Here is a 21060-nt window from a genome sequence, read left to right as displayed (position 1 = left end):
TGAGGTGGGCTGAAGAACCTGTTTCCATGCTGTATCACTGTATTTTTGGGGGGGGGGGGGGAACGAGGGGTCAAGGGTTATGGGGAGAAAGCAGGAACAGGCTACTGAATTTGGATGATCACCCATGATGGCATTGAATGGTGCAGCAGGCTCGAAGGGTCAAATGGCCTATTGTCCCTATATGGTCAATAATAAAAAAACAGGACTTCGAAGATGGGGTAGTGAAAAGAAATGTAGTGATGGGGGATAGTATTAGTAGGATGCATGGTGTCCTTTGTACCCTCCAGCACGAAGGCTTTGTTTTTGTCCAGTGTCTGTGTTAACATTGCCTCTTTGGTACTGGACCAGAGAGGTCCAGCTGGCCTGGTCCAAATGGGGACCAATGATTTTGAAAAGGAAGTTATCCTGAATTAATAGGGTCTAAATTAAAATAAAATCACAAGGGTAGTAATCTCTAGATTATGATTTGGGCCACATGCAACTTGGTATAAGAAGATTCGGGAGATTGAATTTGAAGGCAGAATACATGGTTAATGGCAGGACTCTTAGCAGTGTGGAGGAACAGAGGGATCTCTGGGTCCAAGTCCATAGATCCCTCAAGGTTGCCGTGCAGGTCGATAGGGTTGTTAAGAAGGCATATGGTGTGTTGGCCTTCATTAGTTGGGGTACTGAGTTCAAGAGCCACGAGATGATGTTGCAGCTCTATAGAACTCTGGTTAGACCACACTTGGAGTATTGTGTTCAGTTCTGGTCGCCTCATTATGGGAAGGATGTGGAAGCTTTAGAGAGGGTGCAGAAGAGATCTACCAGGATACTGCCTGGATCAGAGAGCATGTCTTATGAGGATAGGTTGAGTGAGCTAGGGCTTTTCCTCTTTGGAGAGGAGGATGAGAGGTGACTTGATAGAAGTGTACATAATGATAAGAGGCATAGATCGAGTGGACAGAGACTTTTTCCCAGGGTGAGAATGGCTAACACGAGGGGGCATAATTTTAAGGTGATTGGAGGAAGGTATAAGGGGGATGTCAGGGGTAAGTTTTTTTTTACACAGAGTGGTGGGTGCATGGAACACACTGCTGGTAGAGGTTGTCGGGGCAGATACATTAGGGACATTTAAGAGACTCTATTAGATAGAAACATGAATGATAGAAAAATTTGGGGGGGGGGGTGCAATGTGGGAGGGAAGGGTTAGATAGATCTTGGAGCAGGATAAAATGTTGGCACAACATTGTGGGCTGAAGGGCCTGTACTGTGCTGTAGTGCTCTGTTTTATATTTTGATTGTTGTGTTGAATGTCTGGCTCGTCGATGTTGGTGAAAGGGGTTTCAATTTGTCAGGCATTGGTACCAGTACTGGGGAACGAAAGAGTTGTTCTGAAGTGATGGTCTTCACCTGAACCGAGCTGGGGTCAGCAGTAGTGAATAGATGAGTAGAACTGTAGGCGACCAGAACTGAAGGCTGGGAGGTGGATTTGGGATATTTTGGTAAGAAATTTAGAACATTTAAAAAGGGCAAGGAAGTGCAACAGACTAGGCATTTGTGGCTCTTTGCTGTGGGGGGGAAATAAACTGACATTTATATAATCAGTATAAGCTATGTTTTATTTATCTACAGGGTAGCAAAATGGGTAATGGTAAGCAGAGTGTATAAAGATTTCTTTATTAGTCACATATACATCAAAATGCATGGTGAAATGCATCTTTGCGTAGTGTTCTGGGGGCAGCCCGCAAGTGTCGCCACACTTCTGGCACCAATATAGCACGCCCACAACTCCTAACCCATATGTCTTTGGAATGTGGAAGGAAACTGGAGCACCCGGAGGAAACCCACGCAGTCATGGGGAGAACGTAGAAACTCCCTACAGACAAGACTCCAATTATAGGCAGAGAAGGAAAAATGGTGAAAACAAAATTGAAGGCTCCTTATCTGAATGCACACTGGTTTTGTTACAAGATAGATGAATTAATAGCACAAATGGAAATAAATGAATATTAGCCATAACCATAGAATAATTACGGTATCAAAAGAGGCCATTTGGCCCATTCTGTCTGTGTTTCTCTACCAAAGCAACTTGTGTTTCTTCCACTCCACCACCCCCCACCAAAATCCTGGCCTGTTTCCATAGTCTTGCAAATTTTTCCTTGCACTTTTTATCCAGTTCCTCCTGGAAGGTCCTGTTGTCCTTAATTTCCTACCCTTGATTTTGTACCTATGACTTTTGGTCTTTGATCTCTCCATCAGATAGAACAGTCTCTCACTTTCCACTCTGTCCAGACCCCTCATTTTATATACTTGTATCAAATTTTCTCTTTGCCCTTAAAGAAAAGTTATGTCTGTTCTTTTAACTATAGTTCCTCATCGCAAGGTTTTTATTCTGTACTCTCCCTTGTGCCTTCACATCCTTCCCAGAATGTGGTGACCAGAATTGAACACAGAACTCTAATTGGGGCCAGGCCAGACAAGAGTTTTATAAAGTTTCAACATAATTTCATTGTCTTTATCTCTGTTGATCGGGCCCAGAATTGTGTATGTCTCAACTGCTTTCTCAACCTGCTTTGCCATTTTCAATGACTTGTGCATTCATACCCCAGGTCCCTCTGCCCCCTGCACTCTTTTTAGAACGATATCCTACATCTTCTCCCTGTTCTTCCTACCAGAAAACATCAGCTATCTTTTGCCACATTTAACTTCAACTGTCGTGCATCATCCCATGCCCCCAGACTATTTGTATCCTGCTGCACTTTCTCATTCTCTTTGCAATTCACAATGTAGCCAAGTTTTATGAATTAAAAATTATGGCTTGCACCCTCGGGTCTAAGTCTTTAATATAGTTCTTAAAACAAAAGCATTGACTTATAAAACTGATCCCTGGGAATGCCACCTTTAGTCATTCAGTCTGAAAAGCAACAATTCATTGTATCCCTCTGCTGTCTGTTACTTAGCCAACCTGGTATCCATGCTATCTCTGTAACTTTTATGCCATGTTCTTTAACTTTGCTGATTAGCCTGTTATGTAGAACCTTACTAAAAGTTTTTGATATTTAAGAGGCCTTTGTATTTTTATGTTAAAGTCCACTGTATTGTGAACACTTACGATTTCTTTTTAGTTTGCTAGTTAAACCAGGCCAGGACCTACACAGTGAATGGCAGGGCACTGGGTGGTGTTATTGAACATTGATTTCTTGGGGCATGTGTATATTGTTTCCTGAACGTGGTGGCATAAGTAGACAGTGTAGTGAAGGCAGCGTACAGCACGCTTGTCCTCATTGATTGAGGCATTGCAACGTATCTTTCAGTTGTACAAGTCATTGGTTAGGCTGAACTTGGAGTATTGTTTGCAGTCCTGGTCATCATTCTATAGGAGGGATGTGATTAAGCTTGAGAGGGTGCAGAAAAGATTCACATGGATGTTACCTGGGCTGGAGTTACAATGAGGGACTGGATAGGATGAGACTGTTTCCTGGGGAGTGTAGGAGGCTGAGGAGTGACCTTTATGGAGGTTGATTAAAATCATGAGGGGCACAGATAAGATGGATGGTCAGTCTTTTTCCCAGGGTAGGGGAATCTAAAGCTAGAGGGCATAGGTTTAAGGTGAGAGGGGAAAGATTTAAAGGGGCACCTGAGGGGCAAGTTTTTCACATGTGTATATGGAAGGAGCTGCCAAAGGAAATGGTTGAGGCAGGATCAATTACAATGTTTGAAAGATACTTGGACAGGTCCATGGGTAGGAAGGGTCTAGAGGGATATGGGCCAAACGCAGGCAAATGGAATTGGCTTAGATTGGCATCTTGGTTGGCATGGATACATTTGGCAGAAGGGCTCGTGTAGGTACTTGGTCAGGGTCTTAAATCTAAATGAAGCAAACTACAGGCCTGAGGTGTGAATGGCTGTGGTAGATTGGGAAACTACGTAGAAAGTATGACTGGCCACTGTCTGTTTACTTTTAAACAATTATCAAGGAGTTTGCAATAAATCTATAATTCCTTAAGATACGAAAGGCTAACAGGAAAATTGGTCCACTTGTGGCTCATGAGAAATTAAAGACCATGTTAGATTAAAGGAAAACGTTTTGCTTTTGAGGTGGAGGGGTAAGAGGTGGAAATTAAGCTTTAGAATTGGGGAAATTTCAGAATTTGGCAAATGTGAATCAAGGTGCTGTTAAGGAAAAGGAAAGGAAATGAGTAGCAGTGTTGTGAGAGATTTTTAACAAAAAAAAGGATAGCTTCCATTAGATACTTCGCTTTTTTTTAAAAATAAAGAAAAGATGAGCAAATGGTGGAGTGGGTGACTGACAGTCCAGACTAGATAAATTATATTGGGGAATGAGAAATTAAACAAATTGGGCAGAGAAGTTGAACAAATATGTCTGGGAAATATTGGAGAACAATCGATTGAGCTGAAAAAAATTTGTGTTCATAAAAAAGCATTGAATTTTCAGATGCATTAATTTCTCCAATAATTCCCTCGGAACTGATAAAATCAATTCAGAGTTATCGAAGGAGGTCGCTACAGAGATGGTGGATGCATTGATCGTCATCTTCCAAATTTCCATAGATTCTGGAACTGTTTCTACAGATTGCAAAAGGGCAAATATAACCCACCATTTAAGCAAGGATGGAATGAGAAGATGGGGAATTGTAGACCAGTTAGCCCTGCATCAATTGTAAGGTTTTATGGAAGGAGTCTTAGTAGTTCAACATCAATGATTTGGATGAGGTTCATGCATGATATCCATGTTTACTGAAGATACAAAGCTGGTGGTGGTATAGCTTGTCTGGAGAAAGAACCACCACCTAGTTTTAGTCATAGAGCAATACAGCGCAGATGCAGGCTTGTGGCCTAACCAGTCCACGCCAACCACAGTGCCCACCCAGCTAGTCCCAATTTCCTGTGTTCGGCCCATATTCCTCTAAGCCCCGCCCCTGCATGTACCAATCCAAGTGCTTCTTAAATGATACTATTGTACCTGCCTCAACCACTTCCTTTAGCAGCTCATTCCATATACTTGCCACCCTCTGCGTGAAAATGTTGCCCCTTGGGTCCCTTTTAAATCTTTGCCCTTACCCTAAACCTATGCCCCCTAGTTTTGGACTCCCCTACCCTGGGGAAAAGACTGTTACTGTCCACCTTATGAATTCCTCTCATAATTTTAAACATTTCTCTAAGGTCACCCCTCACTCTCCTATGTTCCAAGGAATAAAGACCTAGCCTGGCCAACCTCTCAATATGAGTCAGGGCCCTCTAGTCCTGGCATCTTTGTAAATTTTTTTTCTGCACTCTTTCCAGTTTAACCATATTTTTCCTATAACATGGTGATCAAAATTGTGCACAGTACTCCAGGTGCAGCCTCACTAATGACTTGTACAACTGCAACATAATGTCCCATCTCCTATACTCAATGTCCTGACTGATGAAGGCCAGCATGCTAAATGCCTTTTTTTACCACACTACCTGTGATGCTGCTTTCAATGAACTATACACTTGTACTCCTAGGTTCCCTGTTCCAATTCATTCCCTAGTGCCCTACCGTTCATAGTACAAGTCCTATGCTGGTTTGACTTTCCAAAATGCATCACCTCACTCTGATCTGTGTTGAAATCCATTGACTCCTTGGCCCACTTCCCTAACTGATCAAGATACCCCTGTAATCTATGATAACCTTCACTATCAACAGCACCTAATTTAGTGTCATTCGCAAACTTGCTGATCAAGCCTTGGGCATTCGCATCCAAATCATTTATATAAATAATGAATAACAAGGCTCCCAACACCGACCCATGTGGCACACCACTAGTTACCGGCCTCCTTTCCGAGAAACAACCTTCAACCACCACCCTCTGCTTCCTATCTCCAAGCCAATTTTGAATCCACTTAACTAGTTCTCCCTGGATTCCACAGGGCCAAACCTTCCAGACCAGCCTACCATGTGGGACTTTGTCGAAGGCCTTGCTAAGGTCCAAATAGACAACATCCATTGCCCTATCCTCATCTACCCTTTTGGTTACCTCTTCAAAAAAAGAACTCAAAGGTTTGTCAAACACGATGTTCCTCCACAAAGCCATGCTGACTCCTCCTAATCAGACTGGCTATTTTTGTTTTAGAATGGTGGAGAAACCCCATTTTTTTGTTGAGTATAAGATATCTTTAGTTGTCACATGTACATCAAAACACACAGTGAAATGCATCTATTGCGTAGAATATACTGGGGGCAACCCGCAAGTGTCACCATGCTTCTGGCGCCAACATAGCATGCCCACTACTTCCTAACCTGTACGTCTTTGGAATGTGGGAGGAAACTGGAGCACCTGGAGGAAACCCACGCAGACACGGGGGGAACATACAAACTCCTTACAGACAGCGGCAGGAATTAAACCTGGGTTGCTGGTGCTGTAATAGTGTAACGCTAACCACTACACTACTGTGCCTGCATGGTGGGGATTGCATCCAACAGAGAGGACGCATTGTATCTCAATTTAACACCTCATTTGAAAGCTGACATCTTTAACATGGTGAGCTTGGGTAGTGCAAGTAGAGGGAAGCTGTTCCAATGCACAGATAATTTGAAGACCAGGGACACACATTTTATTTGAGGGGTCAAAAATACATGAGGAAATTTTGTTTTGTGCAGTGTTGATTTAATCTGAAGCTATAGGATTGTGGAGCAGTCAATAAATGCTTAAGAAGGAAATTGATTAAGCACTTGAGGGAAAATTACTTACAAAATAATGGGCAATGGGATTGACTAGGTTGCTTTAAAGGGAGCTGATGTATAGTACTTGCATTTCACTACTGAAGGGAACACAAGTTGAGCCCTGGGGAGGAATGGAAGAGATGATTGGAGGCTGCATGGGCCGGCAACCTGTCGAGGAAGCATCAATTCTGAGGACAAATCCTTTGGGAAGAGAAGCTGTTTTAAGGACTATGCCCAAGACTGACAGCAGAGGAGAAATTGTGACACAGTGATGCCATTTGTGGTGCAGGATTTTTGTGCTGCAAGGCACCTCTGCAGAGGCATTTAATATCGAGAAACCTGGAGCCAAGAGTTATTGGAAACTGGAAATGTAGTTTTCCAAGATTTCAAGGTACAAAGTGAAGAAAGTCTTCCTGCTAGAATGCAAAGGGTGACTAGTGCATTGTGTCCGTGGGTTTTGATGACTTTGATGCACAGATTTCATGCTGAAGTTGAGCAACGCAACATTGCGATTTGTTTGCTGTCATAAGCTTTTTAAAATTGCTGTGGCTTGCAGGCTTCAGAAGGGTTTGCATATATTTCACATTCACATTGTGTTTTGTGCAATTAACCCAAGTTCTTTTAATTCTATTGGAAAACCACCGTGTCAGTACATTTGAATATTCAGGAGGACAAAACCTGGAGGATCATGTGCAGCATTTGTATAGTGCCTTTAATGTGGTGAAATGTCTCAATTCTTTCACTTGGAAACTGACACAAAAGGGAAAACTTGCTTTAATTTGGGATGAGTTGAGTTCTATGGGGTCAGAGAGATGAGGCTTTGGAATACTGTAATTACAAAATTGTAATTACAAAGTTGACGTAGGTTACAACAGGATATAGACAGTGCAGAGTTGGGCAGAGAAGTGGCAGATGGCGTTCAATCCGGAAAAGTGTGAAATTATACACTTTGGAAGATCAAACTTGAAGGTGGAGTACTTTGGTATTGGTTTATTATTGTCACTTGTACCAAGGTTCAGTAAAAAAAAACTTGTCTTGCATACCGATCGTACAGGTCAATTCATTACACAGTGCAGTTACATTGAGTTAGTGCAGAGTGCATTGAGGTAGTACAGGTAAAAACAATAACAGTACAGAGTAAAGCATCACAGCTACAGAGAAAGAGCAGGTAGACAATAAGGTGCAAGGTCACAACAAGGTAGATTGTGAGGTCAAGAGTCCATCTCCTCATATAAGGGAACCATTCTGTAGTCTTATCACAGTGGGATAGAAACTGTCCTTGAGCCTGGTGGTATGTGCCCTCGGGCTTCTGTATCTTCTGCCTGATGGGAGAGAAGAGAGAGTGACCCGGGTGGGTAGGGTCTTTGATTATGCTGGCAGCTTCACCAAGGCAGCGAGAGGTATAGACAGAGTCCATGGAGGGGAGGCTGGTTTTCATAATGTGCTGAGCTGTGTCCACAACTCTGCAGTTTCTTGTGGTCCTGGGCAGAGCAGTTGCCATACCAAGCTGTGATGCATCCAGATATGAATCTTTCTGTGGTGCATTGATAAAAGTTGGTGAGTGTCAAAGGGGATGTACCAAATTTCTTTAGCCTCCTGAGGAAGTAGTTGCACTGTGAGCTTTCTTGGCTGTGGCATCTACGTGATTTGACCAGGACAGGCTGTTGGTGATATTCACTCCCAGGAACTTGAAGCTCTCAACCCTCTTGACCTCAGCACCATTGATGCAGACAGGTGCATGTACACCGCCCCCTTTCCTGAAGTCAATGACCAGCTCTTTTGCTTTGCTGACATTGAGGGCAAGGTTGTTGTCATGACACCATTCCACTAAGCTCTCTATCTCCTTCCTGTACTCCAACTCATCGCTGTTTGAGATATGGCCTACAACAGTGGTATCATCTGCAAACTTGTAGATGGAGTTAGAGCAGAGTCAGGCCACAGTCATGAGTGTATAGGGAGTAGAGTAGAGGGCTGAGGACGCAGCCTTGTGGGGCACCAGTGTTGAGAATAATCGTGCCGGAGGTATTGCTGCCTATCCTCACTGATTGTGGTCTGTTGGTTAGAAAGTCAAGGATCCAGTTACAGAGGGAGGTGTTGAGTCCTAGATCTCGGAGTTTGGTGACAAGCTTGCTTGGAATTATTGTATTGAAGGCAGAGCTTGTAGTCAATAAACAATAGTCTAATGTATGTGTCTTTACTGTCCAGATGCTTGAGAACTGAGTGTAGGGCCAGGGAGATGGCATCTGTTGTAGATCTGTTTGGCCGATAGGCGAATTGCAATGGGTCCAGGTTGTCTGGTAGGCTGGAGTTGATGCGTGCCATGACCAACCTCTCAAAGCACTTCATGATGGCGGATGTCAGAGCCACTGGTCGGTAGTCATTGAGGCATGTTACCTTGCTTTTCTTTGGTACCGGGATGATAGTGGCCTTCTTAAAACGAGGGAACCTGAGATTGAAGCAGGGAGAGGTTGAATATGTCCGCAAATACTTCTGCCAGCTGATCAGCACAAGAACTGAGCATGCGGCTCGGGACACCATCTGGGCCAGGTGCTTTCCTCGTGTTCACTCTTTGGAAGACTGATCTTACGTCCTCCACTGTGATCACAGGTTCATCTGCGTTGGTGGCTGTCAGGGTGGATGGTGACAATCCACTTCCCTTTTCAAAACGCGCATAGAATGCGTTAAGTGCATCAGGAAGGAATGCGCAGTTTAGCTATGCAGCCCGACTTCGTCTTGTAGCCTGTTATGGCATGTAAGCCCTGCCATAACTGACGGCTGGTCAGGGACTCTATTTTGAGTCGGTATTGCCTCTTGGCATCCCTGATAGCTTTTCGAAGGTCATACCTCGATTTCTTGTACAGATCAGGATCACCAGATTTGTGTGCAGCAGTCCTCTCCTTCAGTAGGGAGTGGATCTCTCGGTTCGTCCATGGTTTCCTGTTTGGGAACACCCGTATTGTCCTCTTTGGTACACAGTCCTCCACACACTTGCTGATAAAGTCTGTGAATTGTGGCATACTCATCAAGGCTGGCAGTTACCAGTCCACTGTCTCAAAGCAGTCATGTAGGAGCTCATCTGCTTCCTCAGACCAGCACTGCACGACTCTCCGTACCAGATCCTCCCATTTCAGTTTCTGTTTGTATGCAGGGAGCAGGAGCACAGCCTGGTGGTCTGATTTCCCAAAGTGAGGACGAGGGGTGGCTCGGAAGGCATATTTGATGGTTGTGTAGCAGTGGTCAAGGGTGTTGGTGCCCCTGGTGGAGCAGGAGATGTGCTGATAGTATTTTGGTAACACACTCTTGAGGTTGGCCTGATTTGAAGTCCCCTGCGATGATGAAGAGGACCTTAGGGTATCCTGTCTCAGGGTTGTTGACCATGGGGTATAGCTCGTTGAGTGCAGGCTTCATGTCCGTCTGTGGTGGGATGTAGACTGCCATCAGGATAGCTGAAGTGAACTATCTTGGCAGATAGAATGGTCCTGGCCAGAGCAGTTGCCATACTAAGCTGTGATGCATCCAGATAGGATGCTTTCTATGGTGCATCGGTAAAAGTTGGTGAGTGTCAAAGAGGACATGCCAAATTTCTTTAGCCTCCTGAGGAAGTAGAGGTGCTGGTGAGCTTTCTTGATTGTGGCATCTGTGTGGTTGGACCAGGACAAGCTATTGGTGATGTTCCCTCCAAGGAACTTGAAGCTCTTGACCTCAGCACCATTGATGTAGACAGGTGCATGTACACAACCCCCTTTCCTGAAGTCAATGACCAGCTTTTTTGTTTTGCTGACAGAGGGAAAGGTTGTAGTCATGACACCATGTCACTAAGCTCTCCATCTCCTTCCTGTACTCCGACTCATCGTTATTTGAGATACGGCCTACTATGGTGGTATCATCTGCAAACTTGCAGATAGAGTTAGAGCAGAATCTGGCCATGCAGTCATGAGTATATAGGGAGTAGAGGGCTGAGGACATAGCCTTGTGGGGCACTAGTGCTGAGAATAATCGTGCTCGAGGTGTTGCTGCCTATCCTCACTGATAGTGGTCTGTTGATCAGAAAGTCAAGGATCCAGTTGCAGAGGGAGGTGTTGAGTCCTAGTTCTTGGAGTTTGGTCATGAATTTGCTTGGAATTACAGTATTGAAGGCAGAGCTGCAGTCAATAAACAATAGTCTAACATAGTGGTCTTTACTGTCCAGATGTTCCAGAGCTGAGTGTAGGGCCAGGGAGATGGTGTCCAATGTAGACCTGTTTCGGTGATAGTGAATTGCAATGGGTCGAGGTTGTCTGGGAGGCTGGAGTTAATGCGTGCTATGACCAGCCTCTCGAAGCACTTCATGATGGTGGATGTTAGAGCCACCGGTCGGCAGTCATTAAGGCGCGTTACCTTGTTTTTATATAGGTCTATGTATAGGTTTATATAGATCAGCACAACATCATGGGCCAAAGGACCTGTACTGTTCTATGATGGGAGAAGAGAGAATATCTGGGGTGGGAGGGGTCTTTGATTATGTTGCCTCTATCTTTTGATGTGCTATTGCCTGAAGAATGAATCCTTTTCCATGGCACAGAGGGTAACCTTTTTGCTCTTTAAAGTAGCTCTAAGTGATGTTTTACATCTACAGAGAAAGCAGATAAAGACTTTGTTTAATGTCTCATTTAATGGTTGGTCTGCAAGAATGGCGCATCCTCTGTATTGCCCAGGAGGGTCAGTTGAGATGGTCATTCTTTTCTAGCAGAGGGTATGGAATTCTCAACCCCATCGTGCTGTGGAGGCTAATCATCAAAGATAATTAACGGTGATATAATTTTTTTAAAAGTTAGATAATTGAGGACTATAGGGAACTGGTACAGAAGAGACGAGGCCCTCAGCAGATTAGCTGGAATTGTATTCAATTTAAGAGGCCAGTTGGCCTCCTCTTGGTATTTTCTTGTCTCTGGTGTGGGACCTGAACACAACCTACCAACTCTGAGGCAAAAGTTCCAGTCACGGAGCCTTAGGCAGAAATTTTACTGCCGTCTATAAGAGGTGGGGATCCAGAGGCAGGAATAGGATAAAAAGAGGCAGGCCAAAAATCTCTGCCATAGTCTGCACTCAGTCACCATCTCAACTCTGGGCCCTGTTGGGTTCGGCTTTATATCTATATTCAGTTGTATTTGATGACTATACTTGCCAAATACAAGTTCAGTAATTGAACTATAGAAGTAGTTCATTGACTTTCTCTTGAGATTTTACTGTGTTTGGCCACTTGGAGAAAAGGGAGCATCAAAGCATTGACCTCACTTTAATGGTTTTTTCAGTGGTCGAGAGACTTTTGTGATGGGCAATGTCTTTGAGCGTGAGAAAACGGGAGCGGGAGTAATGCATCAGGTCCTCCAAGCCTTTCCTGCCACTTTAATATGATCATAGCTGATCTCTGGCCACAACTCCTTCTGTGCCATTGCAGAGCAGAGCCTCTGATAGCACTTAAATCGCCCAGCATCGAAGGTTGTGGGCCAAGTGCTGGAAGCTGGGATTAATATGGATGGGTGATCACTGGTCAGTGTGGATGTGGTGGGTGGAATGGACTGTTTGCATGTTATGGTTCTATGAATAAGGCTGGAGAAATGAGTGACTCGGGTACTGGTGTGGTAGCAGTGGGTTCCAATTCATGGGTACTGTCTTCAGTACTGGGGAAAGTGGGAGCTGTACTGTTGGGAAGATCTGCAGAAGAACCAGGGCTCCAGTGTGCTGCATGAGGGAGGTAGTGGTAGAGCAGATTTTGTTTGTTGTGATGGAGAACAAATCTAAGAGTAAATCAGCTGAGAAAGGCTCTGTCAATGATGCACACAGCATTTTGAAACTTAAATGGGTGAACTGAGAGTGCAAATAGAAACAAACAAGTATAATCTGGCAACCAGTACAGGGATGTGACTACAGAGTGATGCAGATTGGGACCTGAATATTGAGAGGTGCGTGATGTTGAGGGGGGAATTTCATTCTCTCCCATTTTGCAACCTGTAGTCTGTAGTGAAAGAAATAACTTGGTCACATTGTCTATTTAATGTCCTTGAGAGTATTGTAAATGTATTTTTGAGATGTAGTTGTAATTTAAGGAAACTTGTCAGGAGCCCTGCTCTATGCTGTTCCTGGGAAGCACTGCAGTTGAAAGACTTCTGACAGGGCAGCACAACTGGTACTGCACTGGATTTGCAGTCTGGTTTATGTGCTTAATGTTGTGGAGTTCAACTTGAATCCACTGAGATATGGCTGGCAACAAATCTGAAGAACTCTCCAGGTGCACGAAATACAAGAGACAGAATGCAGCTTCCTAAATGATATTTGCATTAACCAGTGTTACTTAACAGAAATAACAGAATGCTGAGCCATTTATAGCATCCTAGTCCTGAAGAAACACACACTCTTCAGTGAACTAACAGTTCTAAAAATTGTAGCACTTCGAGATGCTGCATTTATTTTAGATGGAAAACCATCTTAAAATGTTTGTGGTCTTGATCTCTGGGTGACCTCAGACTGATTTTTGCTATGAAAAGTTAGACTTTGTGAACTCAAGGATGGGAAATAGAATCTTTTCTGCATCAGAGTAGTACATTGCATGTGGAACAGTGCTGTGTTTCATAGTTGTTGAAGTATTTGAGTGTCTAATAAGGATGTGTGATGTCTAGTCACCATATGTTGGAAAATTTCAACCAACATTTGCTTTTGAAAATTTGAATTTCTTTGTTTTCTCTTGGTGAAAATTGGCAGGATTAAAAGTTGGTGATGAGTAGACAGGGATGGAGAGAAGGGAATCTGGATTCCAGAAAAACCGATTTGAGTTGTGCAAAAGTAACTTCTGGGAAACAGAAATAAAAAAAGTATTCAGCAAGTCAGGCAGTGTCTGTGAGGAGGGAAGAGGTGAATCTTTTTGGTTAGTGATCTTTCCTAAGTGGTTATGCTTCATTTATTACATTGCTGAAGCCAGGTATTTAACCACAAAGGTGAGAGCTTGTATTTACACACTCTAATGACTGTGTGTTAATTCTGCAGTGACTTCTTTACTATGGCTGAAGCTTATAGATGATTTTAGCATAGACTTCTCCAGAGAAGTGCATTACAGTTACTGGATGTGGGTGTGAAGGGTGGGGAGAAATGATGGGTTCAGAGTAGGGGTATAATCTATTTGTTCCTATCTTTACAATTTTTTTGTTCTCTCCCAAGTGTGTCAGGTCTTGGTTTCTAAAATGCTTGTCTGGCATCAAGGAAATTCTAATTGCTGTATTCCCAAGGGTATGGAAAATGATTTATCTCTCGACAGAAGTCTGAGCTTGGAGACTTGTGCACATGAAGTCTGCAATATCAGCATGATCCCTGTATCTGTGTCAGTCGTGTCTTACTGCCCTGTATTTTGGGTAAGAAATTGACTGATGGAGTTGCTAGAGAAGTGAAAAAACTCCCATACAGATTTCCAGTACAGATGCAGGCTAATCAGAGTACAGATTTGCTCTGGGGTTATGTCTCTCACAAGCCTCATTTTACCACCTCTTATTCCATCCTATCAGCATCTCATTCTGTTTCTTTCTTTCATGAATTTCTGCAACTTCCCCTTAATGACTCAACAACGCTGTGATAGCATTTGGCTTTCAAAACACTGAAGAACCCTTGTCTGTCATATTTTCAAGTGTCACTTTGTCCCAGTTAAAGAAAATAACCCACATGCCATGGTGCCTCCAGCATGGAAAATGTCTCGTGCTTCAGAGGAATTAAAATTATCTTGAACGTCATTGGAAGCTTGCGAATGTTAGTTCCTTCCACTTGTAGTTTGTACTACAATAAACATGCAAATGACCAAATAGTTATCCAGGGTTGTGTTGTGACTGAAATGACATTTGGATGTCTTCTGTGGGGACTGCTTAAAACCTGAGTTGGGGCTTCCAGAATTTTCTCACTCGAGTCAGAAGTAAACAGGCTACTGTTTTGAGCAGCTGTCCATTCTGTAACTCCTTTACTCTTTATTAATTAAAAAGTTTAAGCATTTACAATGTATTCCAAGTCAGCCAGACCCCATAAAGAGGTGTTGAATTTAATATTCACATTCATTTTGATCTGGGCACATGGCATTTGTTTTTATTGCCCATTCCTAATTGTTGCTCGGAAGATGTGGATGAGCTGCTACCTTAAATTGCTGCAGTCCTTCCCACAACGTTATTGGAGAACAGTTCCAGGATTTGAATGAAGGAGCAGAGATGTATTTTGAAATAAGGATTCTGTGTGATGGAGGAGAACCCACGCAGGATGGTGTTCCAATGCGTGTCTGGCCTGTGTCCTTGTCAGCAGAGGTGGTGGGGTTTGTGGGGTGCTATTGAAGTAACCTTTCAGATAATTGCAATGGATTTTGCAATTGCAACTGTACGGCCACTGTGCACTGGTGGTGGAGGGAGTGAATGTTTAGGGTGGCATCTCTGGCACCTCTCTCCTCTTTCTTGATCTCTCTGTCTCCATCTCCAGAGACCAGATTAACCACTGACATCTTTTACAAACCCACTGACTCCCACGGTTACCTTGACAACATCTCTTCCTACCCTGTCACTTGCAAGGATGCCATCCCTGTCCCTCAGTTCCTTCGCCTCTGCTGCATCTGCTCCTATGATGAGGCTTTCCATTCCAGGACATCTGAGATTCCACTTTCCATTCCCATGCTGACATGTCTATCCACGGCCTCCTCTGCTGTCACTTTGAGGCCTGGTGCAGGTTTGAGGAGCAGCATCTCGTACTCTTCCTTGGTAGTCTACAACCTGATAGCATCAGCATCGATTTCTCTAACTTCAGGCAACCCCTCCCCTCTTTTACTTGCCCCTGAGCCCTTCTATTTCCCCTCCCCCATCCACATGACTTGCCCACTACCTCCCTCTGATTTTTTTTCCCTCCCCGTCTCTTTCCCTTTATTCCATGATCTACAGTCCACTCCTACTGGATTCCTCCTCCTTTTGTCCTTTGCCTCTTCCACCTATCACCTCTCAGCTTCTTGCATCATTCCCTTTCCTTACCCCTTTCCCCTCAACTGGACTTGCCTAACCTGTCAGCTTGTGCCCCTCTCCCTACTTCTTTATTCTGGCTTCTGCCCTCTACCTTTCCTGTCCTGACAAAGGTCTCAACCTGAAACGTCGACTGTTTATTTCCCTCCATAAGTGCTGCCTTACCTGCTAAGTTCCTCCAGCATCTTATGTATGTTGCTTGACAATACTCTGTGTGGTCTCACCAATATTTTTAAATGGAAAATATTTGATCATGCATTTGACATGTGCCTTAGATGGAATGGCTTTGGGGTTGTGAAAGATGCTCGGCTCCTGTCCAGTTCTTGAAACAATTTATGTGGTTGGTCCAGTTGAATTTACAGTCGATGGTGACCATTGAGGACTGGGATGAGGAGAAAATTAATGTAAAGCATTGGGGAGTGGAATGAATCTTTGGAATTTACTGCCTCAGGACAAGAGATGAGTAGATTTCTGGACATTTAAAAAAACACAAAGATAGAGGGACAATGCAGGAAAATGGCACTGAAGTGGAAGATTTGGCTATGGTCTTGATAAATAATGGAGGAGGTATGAATGGCCTCTACCTGCTCCTAATTATGTTCTTGTGTTCATATGCGAACATGACTTGTGACCTTGTGATGGAAGATGGTTGGGCTAAGGTTGCTGCCCTGGAGAACTCAGCAGCAGGAATTTACACTACAATATCTCACCTCATTACCTAGCACATGCCTCACCAGCAAGCCAAGGCATCAACCTTGGTTCAATGAATGCAAAGGATATGCTGGGAATAGCATCAGGCATACCCAAAAACTGAGAGAACACCTAGGTGTAGCTGCATCACAGGATCACACACATGCAATACACAGAGCTAAGCAATCTCACACCAGTGGATCAGATCGTTGCTCACAGACCTACCACACCTAATCACAAGTGGTGGAGGGCAATAAAACAGCGAACAAGCAGCACTGCATTTATTGTCTGTCCCTAATTATCCCAGATGGAGTTAAGAGTTGACCACATTGGTGGGTTTGGAGTTGCATTTTGGAAGATTTGGATAATGATGGCTGCTTTCCTTCAGAAGGGCATTAGTGAACCAGAGCCAGCATAATTCTGATGTGTGTATGTATGTTTGGTGCTTTTTGTTTCCTTGAATATTGATCTGGATTATGTGCAGCACATTCTGCTGCTTCCTAATTTGGACAAATGCCTTCAAGGTCTGCAATTGTGCTGAAAGTGGCACCATGCCACCACCTGCTGGCCTGTTACAGGTACAGCAGCATTTCCAGCTGCATTCCGGCTCCTTTGTTACTCTGCAGTGGAATTAATTAAAACCAGCCTTTGTTCAGTAATCTCGTAACACAGTAACTGTTTCGTGATTATGGATTCAGTCTGAGTACAACATGAACTGCATCAAGGCAACCTCCTGGATGTCTTTAGGAGTGAGGAGGGAATTGACAAAATTGATCCAGGTAATTTGTTCTCTGTTGCAAATGACACAAATAGGAGTGGGAGGCATAAGTTAAAAACGAGTAAGTTGGAAGTGAAGTGCTAGATGAGTAGGCCTGAACTTTTCTTTTAAAAGGTTCCAAATCTGGGGTGAGCTACCATGATAAAAGAGTATGAATGAGAGCAAAAGATAATAGGCCCTTGACAGGGAAGTAGCTGGCCTTGATCTCTGGAAAAATGCTGAAGTGTTGAGCCATCCCAGAAGAAATTTTACGGTTGGGAGGCTGGCTGGTAACATTAACAAAACATTGCCTAATTTAAATTTTGCCTCCAGGTGGCATGGTGGTGGTGAGGGTGGTGTTGGTGGCACTGACTCATGCCTTAGTGAAACTAAAAGTGGGGAGAAGAAAGTGAGAGTTAAAGGGAAGAGAGTGCGCAGGCATTTATCAAAGGCAAGTAGGATGGAGCCTGAGTTTGTAGGGCTGATATTAGCAAATCTGGTCATGCTATTGATCTGCAGTGGGTTCAAAAGCATCGTGAAGCTGTTGTGTACCCTCTGTCCACCTGCCCCATCCGAGGACTAAACCTTGGTGCATGTTTGAGCATGTGTCCTTTGAACTCAGTCCCACAAGAGACTCCAACAGCACTGGCTCCTTGTGAAACCAACCCTCTTTCCTCTGCTCCCCCACTCCAAAGAAAAATTCTCCCAATTATCTTCAGCTTCAGGTCAGAGTTGAATTTTCATCTAGAAAATCAGTTAATGTATTGACCCAAACAATTGAATTTAGCTGTACAGGAAGCAGTGGAAGAAATCTGATCTTCTGTTTAGTGGCAGATAAATTCTTGATTAAACAACAAGTAGACTCTTGGTGTGGATTAACTGGAGGGCTGAATGGCCCCTTGTCAGTCTGAATATCTTTTAAATCACAAAATTATGCTATTTCCCTTTTTGTTTGTCTTGCTTAGTCTATCACTGAGTTGCCGTGATAGAATTCCCTTGTAAACTCTTCCTGTTCGCTGCATTTCTGTTCCCAGAATTATGACTGGGAGTTTTCTCGGTCTGCAGCTGCTGAAAGGAGGATAATCACTCTTCCTTTAATCATCTGCACTTGGATGCAGCTTGCCATGGAGATCTCCATGCTGCCATTTACTCTCAGCACAGTAAGATTTCAATTTTACTGGTTGTGGATGTTTGTGAGACATGCTTGTGGCTAAATACCTGTTGTATTAGCATTAATACATTGTAGAGGAACTGTCCACCGAAGTCCAGCCATTGGTCTGTTCTCCTGTTGCAAAGATAAAGCCTCGCAACTACATTGATCTCCTGTTTTGTAGGACAGTTATTGCTCCCTGTAACCTTTTTGTATGTGGTTGATAAGTTTTCTTGAGGAAACTTATTGGGAGAATTTACTACTGCTGTTGGTTCAGAGAACCAAAATGGTTATTTAATGCTGAATTAATGGAGGCTGTCAGTCTGGGAGTTAGGACAGCTTCTCCCGAGGTTGGTAACCCGAACATTTCGCAAGCCAGAAATGTGGCTATGAACAGAGTTCCCATGTAGAAGATGCCTGTAGCCCCACAGCTGCCAGCAAATCCATCCACCAGTCTTGCAAATGCTGGTTCAGATGTATGGGCTGGACATAAGTCAGACGTTCATAAGCTGGGGAGGACCTGTGTTATGATTCTGTGTAGATGTTTATCCAATTGCTTTCCACTGGATTGTCCAATATAGGTTTACTAAACTTGAAGTTGAAATAAAATATTGTTCTCCAACTTGTGCAGTAATGGTCATTGTAGAGGTTATTTGTGCATATTTTTGTCCCTTATGCAGCTTGGAGCAGGTGTTGTGGTGTAGAATTCTCTCAATGTAAAATTATAAAGTTATGAATGGAAATGGAGAACTGTGGGAAGGGTTCTCTGATTGTGATGTCACTAGACACAAGATCATGTCATTTCATGGGTTGCTTTTCAAACATGGGTACTCTTTCCATTTTCTCCCATTAACTCCCATCCCTAGAAGCACTACACTGTAATGTAGTTTCATGTATGTAGATTGCACTTCAGATCGTCTGTCAAGTGCCGCTAAGTTTAGATGGTGAGTGTGCTGAATAACCCTGGTGTGTTCTGATTCGTTTATGGTTTTGGAAAAGCTCATTATTGTTAACAGTCAAGAGTGTGGAACGTGAAGGATCCACATCCCTCCCCATTCCCATTTCTGGTTTGGAACCTGGTTATTCTCTTGGATAAACTGAAGTCAATAGGGAGTGGGCAGAAGTGAAAAGTGGCCGCTGGGGGCAGTTATATCTTGCACAAAGGAAAATCATGGAGTTGTTGGATGTCAATTATCTCATCGCCAGGACATTTCTGTAGCAGTGTCCCAGGCTTAACATCTTCAACTCGTGTTCAGTGACCTCTATCAGTGTTCCTCAATGTCATTTGATTGTAAGATGTAACACTAGCTTCCTGTGCTAAAGAGGATTCAGTTCTGTGTTCATGAGAATATTAATAGGAGTAGGCCTTTCAGCCTCAATCCTGCTCTACCATTTAGTGGATTGTTGCTGATGCTGCATCTCAGCTTCCTATCCATGCCACCCAAGGATGGTGTGTATATGGAACGAGCTGCCAGAGGAAGTGCTTGAGGCAGGTGCAATAACAACATTTAAAAGACATTTGGATAAGTTTATGGACTGGAAATGTTTAGAGGGATATGGGCCAAACGCAGGCAGCTGAGACAAGCTTAGGTGGGCACCTTGGCCGAGCAGGATCAAAGGGCATGTTTCCATGCTGTGTTACTGACTCTGACTCTATCAAATTTCTCCATTCCCTTGTATCCAAATCTGTTTCAGTTGGTCTTGAATAGATTCAATGATTAAGCAACTGCTGCCCTTCTGATTCCTCAATGACCTTCCTGTCATCATAAGGGAGGGTATTTGCTGTTGATTGCATAATGTTCAGTTCCCAGATATCAAAGATCTAGGTGGTATCTGGACAGGTATTGATAAGTGACATAACACATCTATAACAAAAATTTGAGTTCTCAGAGGACTGGGATGTCTTGAGCTTTTGTTTTCTGAAGACTGGATTCAAAACCTTGCATTTGGCATTATATTGATAGGATACTGGAAGAATAGTGATCTAGTGTACAGGTTTGCACCTCCCTTGCCTTTTGGAATACTCCTTTGGTGCTAAACTGGACTGTCAATTGAGGTTGAGTATGCGTATCCCAAATAAATCTAAAACTGACAAGTTTCTGACCCAGTGAGCAGACTCCCATGACTGAACTGCATTTCAACAAAAACTGTTGAACTTGGGTGGTATAATGGAATGAGGCACGTAACTGGAGAATTAATTGTGACCAACTTGTATGACTGGTCAGTGATCACTTGTACTTAGTAACCAAAGACTAAATATGCAGAAGGCTTTAATTGCAGCAGTACTGACATTTCTTGTTTGTCCTGCTCAGAGCTTCTCTGATGGAGGTGCAGCAGATGAAGAGAGTGGAGTTCATGGTGCCTGGGAAGAAGGAGAGAATGAAGAAATCGATGAGAGAGAAGATGACCTAAGTGACACAGCAGAAGGCATTGAAGACGATTGCGGAGAGTCATATTATTATTTCGTTGCGGACCTTGTTCAGGAAGCACAGGGTAAAGGGCTGGTCCAACGTGTGAAACCCAAGGTAAGAGGAAGCAAACATAAGGCAGCAGCCTGAGCAACTTGTGATATTGAAAGCTTTTGACTGGTAGTTATTGTCAGTTTTCTGTCAGATTTTAAACTTTGATTTTATAAACTGAAAAGTGCACTTGGTGGAAACTCTGGAGGTTACGGTCCAGGAGAATATGGTGACCACTGCCCTCACAGGAAGAGTGTATTCTGTCAACATAACTGTTAATGCTTCTGAGAACTTCTACTGGAATCTCA

General features: G+C 43.5%; 1 protein-coding gene across 1 annotated transcript in view; it reads left to right on the top strand.

Annotated features, from left to right (window-relative positions):
• LOC127576083 (F-box/WD repeat-containing protein 7-like) overlaps positions 1-21060 on the top strand; it is a 160614-nt gene that overhangs the window by 15156 nt on the left and 124398 nt on the right. The window contains exon 3 of the mRNA XM_052026459.1: positions 20606-20818. Coding sequence (XP_051882419.1) covers positions 20606-20818 — 213 coding nt within the window. The remainder of the gene's footprint in view (positions 1-20605; positions 20819-21060) is intronic.

This window comes from Pristis pectinata, chromosome 11, assembly GCF_009764475.1.
Source record: "Pristis pectinata isolate sPriPec2 chromosome 11, sPriPec2.1.pri, whole genome shotgun sequence".
NCBI lineage: Eukaryota > Metazoa > Chordata > Chondrichthyes > Rhinopristiformes > Pristidae > Pristis > Pristis pectinata.
This window is presented reverse-complemented; position numbering and strand designations above follow the sequence as displayed.